General features: G+C 36.5%; 1 protein-coding gene across 9 annotated transcripts in view; it reads right to left on the bottom strand.

Annotated features, from left to right (window-relative positions):
• Positions 1–2,971: 2,971 nt before the first annotated feature.
• VRK1 (VRK serine/threonine kinase 1) overlaps positions 2,972–13,336 on the bottom strand; it is a 78,026-nt gene continuing 67,661 nt past the window's right edge. For 4 of the 9 annotated variants that reach the window (XM_027120524.1, XM_027120526.1, XM_027120525.1 and 1 more), the window contains 2 exons: positions 8,513–8,603; positions 2,976–3,413 (listed from right to left, as the gene is read on the bottom strand). In XM_027120524.1, the coding sequence (XP_026976325.1) occupies positions 3,382–3,413; positions 8,513–8,603 (123 nt within the window). In that variant the 3' untranslated portion in view covers positions 2,976–3,381. Of the gene's footprint in view, positions 3,414–6,197; positions 8,059–8,512; positions 8,604–13,336 lie in introns of those variants that run through there. The other 5 variants (XM_027120527.1, XM_027120519.1, XM_027120521.1 and 2 more) reach the window with 5 other exon arrangements.

Here is a 13,336-nt window from a genome sequence, read left to right as displayed (position 1 = left end):
GAGCTACTGGTTAGCTATTTGGAAAAAAATCCACTGTGATCCTTACTTCATGGCATACATACACCACATTAAATTTCATATGGATTAAAAATTCAGAAGCATTAAAACACAAATCCTAGAAAAAGCCCTGGTAAATATTTCTGATATCAGGATGGGAAATATTTTAAAACAGTAGCAGAAATTACAGTGAAAGAGATCAACAGATTAAAGCGATAAGAATTAAATCGTCAACAAAAAATAAACTGGAAGAAGTCAGCAGCAAACATGACAGAGGTTAAGATCATTACTATACAAACAGTACAAACACACACATCAAAAAGCAAATAGAATGATTTGTTTAAAAATAAAAAATTGCTCAGGTTCACTAGCAATTAAAAAAAATTTACCTTATCAAATTATAAAAATTAGTAGCACTCAAGGTTGACAAAAATGTAAGTTGAGCACTGATTTCTGGGTAAAGTGTTAACTGACGGAGTTTTGCAAAGCAAGTTGATAATGTGCACCAATAACCTTCCATTTTCATAGTCTTTCACCCAATGGTTCCCTTTTGAAAATCTAAGGAAATATTTGTACATGTAGACAAAGACTTATGCCCAATTTTATTCAAGAATATTGTTTATAATATCCCAATACTGAAAACAACTTAAACCTCCAACATTAGGTAAATGGTCATGAAAGTATCACGAATCCATAGGAAAAAATATTATAGAAACATAAAAACTATATTTATGAAGTATTTGTAATAACATGGAAAGTATTTAATGTTCACTTTAAAGAGCAGAATATAAAGCTTTTATAAAGTATGATATTTAAAGATAAAAATGCATAGAGAAGGCTGGAAAAAAACGTGTCAAAATGTTAACAGTGGTTGTCTGTGGGTGGTAGTAATATGGCTAGTGTGTCTTTTGACACTTTTCTGTATATTCTAAATTTTCTACAGTGATCAAGTACTATTGATACACTTTGATGACCAGATGAATATAGTTTTAAAGGATAAACAAGCACACATGCACACAAATACATATAATGTATTTATATTTCCACCACTAATTCATTGCTACACAACTTAGCTCTTGATATGCACATTTAAGTTAGTAATTCAAAGAAATAATTGGGGTTTTGTTACCCTGGCCTATTAGCGTTTGATTTGTCTTAAAAGATCACTATTGAAGAACACCCAGAAGATATTTTACATCAGGGCTTAGATGGTTATCAAAGATTTACCAGCTGCTGTCTAGAAAATATAGCACACATGTAGCTCCCATTGTCTGAAGGACAGGAGCCTGCACAGGGGTGGGTCCTTGACAGACTAGAAACCCTCACTAAGGTTTCTGTCACTAAGGACATAAGAAAATGGCAGAGAAGGCAGGACACATGGGGCCAGGAACACGTTCATAAGGATGTTGGATTGTGAAGGGAGAATAAAGAAAAGCAAACCCACTGGATGCAGGGATTGGAAAGAAAACAAAAACAACACAAGATAAAAAACAGTAAGTATGGAACTGAAAAAGGCAAGGGAAAAAGCATAACTCTGGCGGACAAGGAGGTTATTAAACCACTTCTTTGAAATAAGGGGGGGGGGTAAGAAAAACCAGAGTAAGGTAGGGAACAGAACAGCAGAACAAGGGGATAAGGGGATGCAGCCGATGAATCAAACTGGCTACTATGGCTATTAGTTTTTCATTTCTGCAGCCCTGCCAATAGAGCAACATTTGAGAAAATGCCAGCACTTATTAAAAACAATATGTGAGGAAATGTTTGTTTTCTTAATATTTAACCAACAGGTTTTGCTATGTTTTTGTGTTTTGAAAAATAAAAAAGGCTAAGGCACATACACAAAAACACACCACACACATTTTATCCTATTTTAAGCATCAATGTGTTTGAAACAGAACTTGAGAGTTGATTTAGATGTTACAAATAAACTTGGGACCATAACACTGATGAGGACTAAAATCCAACATTCTACAGAAAACAGGAGGAGGCTCTGCCCAAAATCTAGTTCTCTATTCTGTAAAGTCACAGTGCCCTAGAACTTCAGGAGGCATTTAAAAGATTAACCTTCAAAGGAAAGTCGGCAGATGTGCTTTGCGTTTTTCAGTATCCGACCACTGCAGTGATAAATGCTTCGTGTGACAACTAAATACCACATCAGAGAGCCAAAAGGTAAAGTGTGTTGGTTCAGAGTTGCTCAAAATTGGTACAACTCTGACAGTTTCTGACATGTCTACATCCACCTGTACTATTATTTACTTAGTATTTTCTTCAAATCAACTTGCTTTTCTAAAAACTGAAATACCTACTTTAGGCTTGTCCTAAGCAATAGAGAAATCACCAGTTTAATGTGCTATTTATATTCTAAATACATATTAAATAAATGCTTACATATTTAAATAAAAGTGTACCTATACACCATCTAAAAACATTGTACAGGCTACAAGTGGTAAGGTGTACCACCCCTAGAAAATCCAATCCAATCCCAATTTCTCTAACAAAGTAAATCTTGAAATTGTTCATGTTGAAATTCCAAGCTTTTGTTCCCAAGGCAACTATATAGTCTATATTTTAAAATTTCTAATCACTAAAACTCTAAAGTGCTTGGTTTACTGTACAAATATTATACCATACCAAAAAAAAAACTTGGAAGAAAAATAATCTCTTGTGAATGAATAAGCCAAATATATATATTTGACAGCATTTCCTTAAAGGAAGCCAGTCTAAAACAATCTTTGATCTGGCCACCACTTGATAATTGCCTGTTTTCTTACCATACAGCTTGCATACTTACATAATTCTCAAGTAATCTTTCAAATACATGTATTTCATCTCTCACAGATAAACTTACTACTCCATTTCTTCTTTCATAATCTTTTCTCTTCTTTGTACCTCTCATTTCCTAGACCAGGTGCTTAACAAATGCTTGTGGAACTGAGCAAAATCAATACAAAACAAATCTTATGCCCACAACAAATTTGTATCAAGCAAAAAGAGACCTTTATTTTAAGTTGTGTATTTCCTTAAAAGTAAGGATTTTGCCAAACATTTTATACACTGTAGGAAATATACAACGATTAGAAAAGTGCATGTCATAGTAATATTTCTTATATGTACCCCAGAACCTCAAACACACAGCATGGGACAGCTTCAAGGGTATAACCTTAATACTGTGAAATTTTATAAATTAGGCTTTAGTAAATTCTACAAAGTATTTAATAAAAAAAAGTCTGCTTTTCAAAGACATAGGTACTTCATTGTTTCCCCCACTCCACAAGACTCACATGAAAATAAAACACTTAATACAGAAAAAGAGGAAAAGTCAAATGAAAGAAGGAAAGAGTCAAATGAAAGGAAGAAAAGAAAAACTGGTTCACAGTATTTGATTTACTTCTGGACTCTCTTCCTGGTTCTTGAACCTTGAAGAGAAAACAAAGAGATTTAAATCACTAATCATTAACTTACAAAAGCAAAAGAACAGAAATATAAGTATTTCCATATATGGTTATTAATATTTAAAAATCTAATTGACTATGATGATTTGTGGAGACGAAACTGATACACAAGTTATAACTGTTAATACCCTAAAAATCTTAGGAAATTGTGTTAATTTTTTAGTGTGTCAAAAAATATGCTAACAAAGCCGACCTTCTAGTTTGAAGTTATACAGAATGCATCCACTGGTAAAAACATACCCCATTTACACTGGTCCTGAACTATTTCTCCCCCAAATTTTTATTGTACAATTAAAAACATTATCTCCTAATGTAAACTATAGCAACAAGATAGGTACTCCATAAGCAACAAGGACCTACTGTATAGCACAGGGAAGTCTGCTCAATATCATGGGAAAAATATTTGAAAAAGAATAGATATCTGTATATGTATATATACAGATCACTTTTCTGTACACCTGAAACTAACACAATGTTGTTAATTACACTCCAATATAAAATAAAAAGTTAAAACAAAAAAAGATAGGTATTCCTTGGGGGGAAGCACTGAGGATATGCATATTATGAAAAGCAAGGCATTTTTTCTAAATGTGTTGCTTTTTAAAGCCTGCTCCCTCTACTCTTTAGGCAGAAGAGCACTGGGCTAATCCAAAATGCAAAGTCTTGTCCACTAGGGATTAAACGGACCCCAGCTAAGTCGCCTTCTAGAAAAGTATCACATCTGATACTGGCCTAAGTGCCTTATGACAGTTCCTCTCCAACTATTCCTGCGCTGGAAGAATGCAGTGCTTCTCTACCGGGAGCATGTGGATCCGCCTCCCCAAGGAGACTTTGTCTCCCACCCCACCCCAGGCCACCTCCACCGCGAGCACAGCAGAGTCAGAAGGACAAGCTTAGGCCCGATCACAACTGCCTGTGGTGGCAAGAGGAGTGTGTCTTCCATGGCCTCGGGCTTCCCTCTGCCAGGAGAGAGCAATGGTACCACGGTGAGGGCAGCGTGGGGCCCACGATCAATCAATAAACACACTGAACAGAAAAGAGATCAGTACTTCTCTTCTGAAACATACAAAACATTCTTTGAATCTAGGACAAAATATCTACCACACATGTCTAATCATAAACAGTTTCTAAAGGCTTTCTGACTACAGGTTTATTTAGGTACTTAATTGGAAGATCAGTTTGTTTGTTATTTTTCCAAGTTCTAGTTTTTATTCAATTGCCATACATTTCAATTCATGCAAACTTCAAAGTTATATGAGTATCTTCTTTTCTCTGCCACTCATAGTGCATGGCCTACACTATGGTGAGTTTAAACTTTTGAGTTTTTTCTTCAATTTTTGTGATATAGCCTTCTTTTAAAAATATTCCATGGTAGATTTTTAGGTTTTTACTTCAACAATTTTGAAATTAATTTTCCATAGAAAACTGAGAACGCTGTGATTGTCTGAAATTGGAATAACAGGACATCGCAAGATCAAGGTCTATAATCAATACTATAGTACATCTCCCTTTCAATAAAATTCGAATCTATAGTCACATTAAAAAGGACACTAGGGCTTCCCTGGTGGCGCAGTGGTTGAGAGTCCTTCTGCCGATGCAGGGGACGTGAGTTCGTGCCCCGGTCCGGGAAGATCCCACATGCCGCGGAGCGGCTGGGCCCATGAGCCATGGCCGCTGAGCCTGCGCGTCCGGAGCCTGTGCTCCGCAACGGGAGAGGCCGCAACAGTGAGAGGCCCGCGTACCGCAAAAAAAAAAAAAAAAGAAAAAAAAAAGGACACTAAAGTCAACGATTATCGCTATATTCTCATTAATGTCCTAATTTGACATTTTACTCTTAGATTAAATTCCGTTACTGCTTATCCCCATTCAATCTAGATTTAAAGTTTTTCACTGCAACTAAGAATGCCATCACCACCTGCAACTTATTATATAATCATATTATGCAACTTAGAGACTTTATCAGTTCAGTATTTTTCCTAATAATCAATTCTGACTGTTGCAGAAAAAAATCTATTTCTCCTCCCATCCCATATATACTCATTTTCATAATACTTTACTAGTAAATATATACTCATTTTCATAATACTTTACTAGTGGTAAAAGGCCCAATCATAAGACTAATGTGTAAAACTTAATACTTGAAAAATAAAATATACAAGGTTGGGATACTCTTCTATGATTTTATAATGCAGAAGGAAAAAAACAAGTGGGAAATTTCTTTGTAGGGTGCCTTAAAAATATCTCTTTCTTGACTAGACCGCAACTATTCAAGGGGTAAACATAAGTCACGCTTTCCTCAAAGAATCCTCAAGAATGGTCCAAAATCCAAGGTACTTCAAAAACACCACCAAGAGTAGGCTGTTGAGTTCTGTCTGTTGTATGAACGGTAGGGACAAAGTATACTGGCCATAAATATCATGGCTGTATTAACTAATTTTTAGTACAGTTCTGAAATATTGGCCTGGTTTTGAAATGCCAGAATATGTGTAGTTTTTAAAGGTTTATCATTTTGTGGGGAAAAAATTACTTGGAGCAAATTACCAAATTTTCTCAATTGGTAAAAATCATGCCTTGCTTAAAACTACAAGGATTAGAGGCCTCTGTTCTTCTTGAAAACGACCCCTCACCCCTCTCTTTCTTTGAGAAAACCTACACAAGACACATTAGAAAGCTTTCAGAATGTGTTCTTACACAATAGACGCCCAGCTACTCAAAATGAGTTTAGGTGTATCGAGAAAATTATACACGTTTTTTAAATGGTCTAAATAGATATTAAAGGAAAGTTGTCCCCATTTTGCTAGGCACAGCACTCTGAGAGATCACACCGTGAGAAAAATCTCTTACCATATGTAAACTATAAATCGTGTTTGAAAATAAAATTGTTAATGAAGAAACTGACATTTCTAAAGCAGCTGTTAGAGGTGACCATTCTTGAAACATGTTTCTGACGCAAAATCTTAAAGCTCTAAAACACAGAATTCACTGAATTATATATTTCTTTAAAAAACTTCAAATGTAATAATGTGCCTTCTCATTCAGGTTAAACTGATGAATACATAAACATACATTTTCATGAACCCTTGGATCGCTTTAGTTTTCTTTGCTAGAAGCAATAACATTTTACTATCTCAGGTAATATTTCTCTCATTTATGAATATTTAGATAGTAAAATACCTTAACTAGCCTTATACTTTAGGGGGGGAAAAAGAATTACAATTGGAACAGTATTTAATTAAAGCAATTTAGAGTTTATATGAATAAAAGAGAATTTGATTATTTTTTATCTTCATTTTTTAATATCAAAAAGAAATCTGGATTATTCTCCTTAAATTAGTGATGGGGTCTACTCTCTTCTTTTGTCATTAATAAATAAAACAAAAATACGAATATATTTTCTCACAGTAAAAACCATCAGTATAAGCACCTTAAATTAAAATTTTAGGTATAAGAAACAGTTTTCGTAATTACAGTCAAATTTAAAATCACGTATGTATCAAAACAAATACCTCTGATGCTCACTAAGCAAAGTTCGGATAACAAATGACCTCTAGGCATGAGGAGACGCATGAGTCTTCCCTATGCACAGCTGGAAACTGGCTTTGGTCTAAATGGGTATCAACCTTACTATAACAACGTAAGCCCTTTCCTAAACTAAAATCTCCCGTTTTAAAATGTAAGGGATTTGAGTAAGAATATTACTCTATCTTCATAAGCGCTCCTTAACTTTGCTCCCACTCACTGCCACAGCCGCTGCTGCTGCCTCTGGCTGAGACATGCTTTGATGTGCTGCTCCTTGGGACTCCCCACCTCCTAGTAACAGAATGAACAAGACAGGGGAGGAAGGGGAAAAAAAACAAAAACAGGAGGGAATGGAAGATGGCAGCAGAAAAGTAAGAGGGACTATTTCAAAACCTTTAGCTTCCAGAGTGACGTTATACACTCGCTCTTCAGTTATCCCAAGGATTCTCTTGGGTAAATTCAGATAAACCTAAGGACGTACTATCCATAATATATAATGAAGAAAATGTTAATAAAAGCAGGGTGAAGATGATTCTCTTTGAAAGTCAATTTTTGCCTTCCGCAAACATGCATGGCTATCACTGTCAAAGGGAAGGTAAAAATACATCACTGGCCTAACTCTACTGGGCACTTACACTTTGATGAAATTTTTACCAAAAATAAGCCTCTTCTATTAGAAATCAGAAATATTTCAGTACCAATAAACTAATAAATAAATAAAAGGCAGACAGGTAGAAGAGATATCTGGCGGGGGGTGGAAGTGGTACTGTAGCCAGCTCTGAATCTCTCCTCACTGAGGCAAGTAAACCATCTCTCATGAAACCTGGAACACATTTTCCCATCTTCTGAGCCCCACAGGTGTGCCTACACACCACAGACTGGCCATTTATTAACCAGACCAAAGTCCAACCTAGTCCTGCCCTTTGCAGATGCTGCCTTTGCTAATGTCACTTCTGGAACTACTCCATACTAAAAGTGCCTTCAGCACCAGTACATAAGCCATTGAAGAAATGACTTTATACCTTGCTTTTTGCTTTAAGACCTTTGGGAAGTGATGATTCGAGGCTTTAATTCCTTGCATCCCAACTTGCTGAGAGAAAAGAAGAGTTGGCAGACTCTGCAGTAAGCCATGTACTAACCACCTGACTCCTGACATTCCCTCTCACGCCCAGAGTTCGGCGGTAAGTGTGGAGAACCAGAGAGACAGTAGCCTGAGAGGTAAGAGTTCTGGTCTCTACGTCTAACCCTTTCACAACAGTTCTGTCATTTAAATGCTCTGTGTCTTGGGCTCCATATCTGCAAAATGAGAGTAACTCCTGGTCTCAACTTCATGATTATAGACATGATTATAGTAAATAACACAATGTGAACAAAGGACATTGTGATACATACTGTATAGATATTAGATCTTCTCCTACATTTTTTAAATTATAAAATGAGAATGTTATGACCCAAATAGTTAACCCCTTATTCAGTGGGAGGAAATGAAATTTGTGTTTATTATATATAAGAAAAGAGCTAAGAGGCAAGACTGTTCAACTTACGGGTTTGTGTGGCCTCTTCTGTCTGTGTATCTGAGCATTCCATATCTTCGACACCAGGTTGTGTGCTCTGCTCTATTTCTTTCTTTCTCTTCTTACATATAAAAATTAAACAAAAAAAAAAAAAAGAAAAAGATGTGGCATGATGGTCAATTAAGAAAATATACAGGGCTTCCCAGGTGGTGCAGTGGTTGAGAGTCTGCCTGCCGATGTAGGGGACATGGGTTCGTGTCCTGGTCCGGGAAGATCCCACGTGCCGCGGAGCGGCTGGGCCCGTGAGCCATGGCCACTGAGCCTGCACATCCGGAGTCTGTGCTCCGCAACGGGAGAGGCCACAACAGTGAGAGGCCCGTGTACCGCAAAAAAAAAAAAAAGAAAATATACAAACTTATCAGATATTAGCATATATATATGAATCTATACAGGTGTGGGTATGTCAAAACATACAGGAAGAATACACACAACTTCCTGGTGGGGGTCACCTAAGGAAAGGGGCGGGGGGTGAAAGAAAAGGGGATTAAGGGAACCTTCAACTATACAGTTAGTCTGGAAGTGGGTATATTTCTTATATCCACCTCTAACTTTTTATGCCTCATATAATTTATTATTGAAAGCCATGTTTTAACCATCAGGACTGATCATACAGAAACTCTCTTTGAAAGCTGATACTTGCTCAGGCCAATGATACTTATCTTCCCCATTTTACGCTGCATGTGTGGGGTGGGGTAAATGTACTTGATAAATAGGAAAATATGTGCCTGGCCCATGTATCGCATCAGTGGTTATGCCCTCTAAACTGATGGGGAAATTCTGTGGATCAATAATGGCAAACTTCCAATAAATGTTTTATAATTTAAAGTTTAAGAGGGCCATAAACCTTACTGTAAAAGAAGAGTCTTAAAAGTACAAAGCGCTCCTAAAATCTCAAAAACAGGTTGGATTTTCCACCACTCTCTCAGGCCTTTCCTATTTTCTACATATTTTTCTAGTTGAGTGTTACTTAGGAGTTAATGCCTACGTTCTGTCACCATTCATTCTTCCCAAATGTTCATACAATGTCTTTTTCTTACTTTCTATCACTACATTTCCTAACTAGCTCAGTCCTGTGTAAAGTTTTAAAATACTTAACATCTCTATACGTAGGTATAACTATAGAAGGACATTAGTAAGGAATTGAAAACTTTGCACTTTTCATGCAACTTTATCCCATGTAATCTCAAATTTAAATGTGTTAAAATCTACATCAGAATTCATTACTTCTCTAGGTTGCCTAAAATAAGTCTGTAGCATTCAGGAAAGCATCTGATACTTCCCAAATTTCACAGATTCACGACACATCAGAATGTCCTCATTTATATTTTCCTAACAATATTAAGTTAAACTTTGCCTAAGAATTTTCCTCACTTCAGGCCATTTTGTGTACAGCTATAAAAGGGTATAATGTCTGCTGACAGGACATTTTTCTTTTGCCTAATGGCAACCATGGGTTCTGTTCCAAAGAGAACTACATGGGAAAGCACAACTCTACTCAAGCCGCATTATGTTAAAACCTCCGAATGGTCAGAACTGTTATTATCTATGTATTACAGTTAATCCCACTGTTTCAAAATATTCTTAACGGTGGCTGTGGAAAGATTAAACCTCAGAGATTCCCATCATGGTCCTGAAGAAAATGCTTCACATATATAAACATAACATCTTGACTAAACCTTAAAAAACTTTCAAAGGCATTCATTTAGCAGATTTGTACATGGAGGTATTACTTCTCAAAAATAGCTGGAAGAGTGGCTGTAACTTCATATAACTGATGAGAGAAGGGGAGAGTGCCTTACATCTTTCTTTTCCAAAGTGTTGCTTCATGATTACTATCTAAACCCTGCTGGGCTGAACAGATTGGTTCGATAATTACATACAATAACTGCAGTGGGCAGGTAACCCTCAGCTGGCACAGGGCAGCTCCCCTGTGAGAACTTCCATATGCAAACTGCACTGATGGAGTGCATTAGGTACATCTTTCCTGCCAGTGCACAGGCCTGATTAACGCCAGCCAAGACTCCAAGGTTAGCATGTCAGCAGATTTGTGATGCATTAGGCAGGAATAAACACAGACACTTTTGTTCGTTCGGACCAAAATTAAGGAGGAATATTTCAGTACTATATTGCTTTCCATACAGGAGAGAATGCATTTTCCAGCTTTAGGAGGGCAGATTTTTAAATGCTCATTATAAAGGGAGCTATCCAATATGTTCTACCTAAGAGCCTAGTGCATTCATCTTGTTTTCAAGCTTATTTAATAAAAAGGAGCTTTCTTAATCTCCGTGCAGGTAAATTACATAGGAATGAAAATCAGACAGTATTCAACCAACAAAAGAAACACCTGTATTTCAGCAGTATGTACTGGGGAAAGCACTGAATTTCATTAATCCACACTTCAACTGGGTATCTCTTGCCCAACTTTTCTGACAATGTATATATCAATAGTTTGGATAGAAAGGACCAACAGTCTACAGACTAAGATCAATTAACAACCACCTTCAAGTTAAAGAATATCTAAGTCTGTTATTCATTGCATAAGGCGATGAGTAAAATTCCAAACAATTTGCTGCCAGCTTCTTTCTACTGATATCACCAAATGCTTCATTTTGTTATTTGACAACTTCTTAGGCTTCAAATAGTACATAGTTTGGTTCTCTTTAAACAGAAAATGGCTTCACAAAGTGCATTAATCTCTGATTTTGTCATATGCCATACCAGGTCTCACAGGTGCCTTTATTTACATTTATAAATGAAATCAAAATATTGCATGACACACAAGAATAATTCATAAAGTTAGGACAGAGTTTTCTTTTAATTCAGCATGGCTAAAATATCTTTAAAAACTAGGTTTATTTTAAAGGGCATTAGTGTATATATTACACATTGTATTTTTGCAGTGCTCAGACTGCTAGGCTAAAACTTAGTTAAATTAGCAGCTTCTCACTTCCAATTTAGAAACAGGAAGACAAATCAGCGAGATGCATCGGAGATTAGTTATAGACTTAAAGCTGTTTTAATGGAAAAGAGAATAAAAGTCTTCAGAGACAAAAACCAAAGACAATTCTTTACATCCCAACTCAAACATCCAAAGATACCCTCTAAATGCTTTCAACAGCATCTAAGAGAAGCCAATCAGATTCATGCTTGCATCAAAGGAGATGGGTACTGAAGAACTGTTGTTGGTTTTTTCCCCCTTATTACAAAAGTCATGAATATTCATTATAGAAACTTAGAAGGTACAGCCTAAAATGTTTAAATGGTACTGCACGTGTGTGTGTCAAAGAACAAAGAACTCTAAACACAAACATGAGACTGCAATACGCAGTTAATCTTATTGGACTCATTTGATTAAGGCCACTGAAATCATCATGCAAATGTATACCCTTTAAAAATTACTATTACATTCCTTAATAGTAAGCAAAAATAGAATATGTTACTCAGTGTTAACTAAAAAGAAAAAGGACATATCTTCTATGAAGGTAAAGAAACGTATGTGCTACACCACAATATTTACAAAACCAATGGATTTTACTTAAACTTCCCTATATAGACAGAAAAAACTGAGGCTGGGGACAAAAGAAAGCTGGGAGAAGCCGCTCAGTGTTTCTAGCTGGTGGTGGTGAGAAGACAAGAGCTAAGGGTTCTTGGTTCTTATTAGAACTTCTTTCCACAGAACCACGCTGCCCCCCACGGGACTTTTCGGTGTGAAGTGGCAGTTTCCAGCCGTGGTGCTTTCGTTGTAACAGATCCCTTCCTAGAGAGCTAGCGCAAACATACATACGTGTGTACTTGGCAAGCCCAGGGTCACACTCTACTTTTCGTCTCTCCCACCCTGGACACTCCTGGAGGGCAAGCACTGGGGTTTTCCCCACACGCTATTATGTACCTTACACACACACAAATATCTAGGGGTCTGCACTGCTGAGCAACTAGTCCACTACTATTGTAGTAATAAAGAGCTGACTACGTGTTTTACCAAAAGCCCCTCAAAAACTGTGTAATGTTTAAATGGACATTAAGTAATTACAGAAATGTTTTGAGAAAAAGCAGGAAAAGGTCAGACACAACCGAAAAGAGAACAGATGAAAAGATGGGAAGTGGGTCAGAAAGTGAGTAAGTGACTTAAATGAGAGATGAATTTGAAGAATGGTCTAAAAAACTGTTATGATACACTGAAGTGATTTATTATTTTAAACAAGTTTCCATGGTAAAGGCTGCGATAAGAATAACGCACACTACAATTTCCTTCCGCAGTAACCCTGATTCTATCGGAAGAGAGGAATCCCATCATGTATTTTCTAAGCACCTACTGTGTGCTGGGCACTGTTTCAGGCTTCATTCTCATGGAGAAAAACAGACACTAACAAATCGTTAAAGCAAAAGAGTAATTTTAGCTTTTATAAAAACATTAAGCACACACAAGTTAAATTTCTAAAACTATTTGCATTTATGTAAGCCCTATAAGAAGTCATTTCAGAGTTCCGTAAATGAGTCTTTTTGAGTAAGCGACCAATGTAATCCCACACACATGGGATTTCACTCTGTGAAATATCAATCCATCTGTAAATGTAACACAGGCACGAGTGCATGGCCAAACCCTGATTTTGTTTTTTGTTTAAATTTAGATATCTCTCCTGTCCACATATTTAATTATCTATTCTGAAGGTAGTTAATAATTAACATATTACTCGAGCAATTTTATCATTTATTAGCAGGTCTGGGGGTTTAGCAAAAAAAAAAGCATGACTAACAAAATGTGGAATACCTGTGTCCTTCACTAGTTCAAGCTTT

The sequence above is a fragment of the Aethalodelphis obliquidens genome, unplaced genomic scaffold (genome assembly GCF_003676395.1).
Source record: "Aethalodelphis obliquidens isolate GAN/ISIS:26980383/991018 unplaced genomic scaffold, ASM367639v1 scaffold21, whole genome shotgun sequence".
In the NCBI taxonomy this organism is placed as follows: domain Eukaryota; kingdom Metazoa; phylum Chordata; class Mammalia; order Artiodactyla; family Delphinidae; genus Aethalodelphis; species Aethalodelphis obliquidens.
This window is presented reverse-complemented; position numbering and strand designations above follow the sequence as displayed.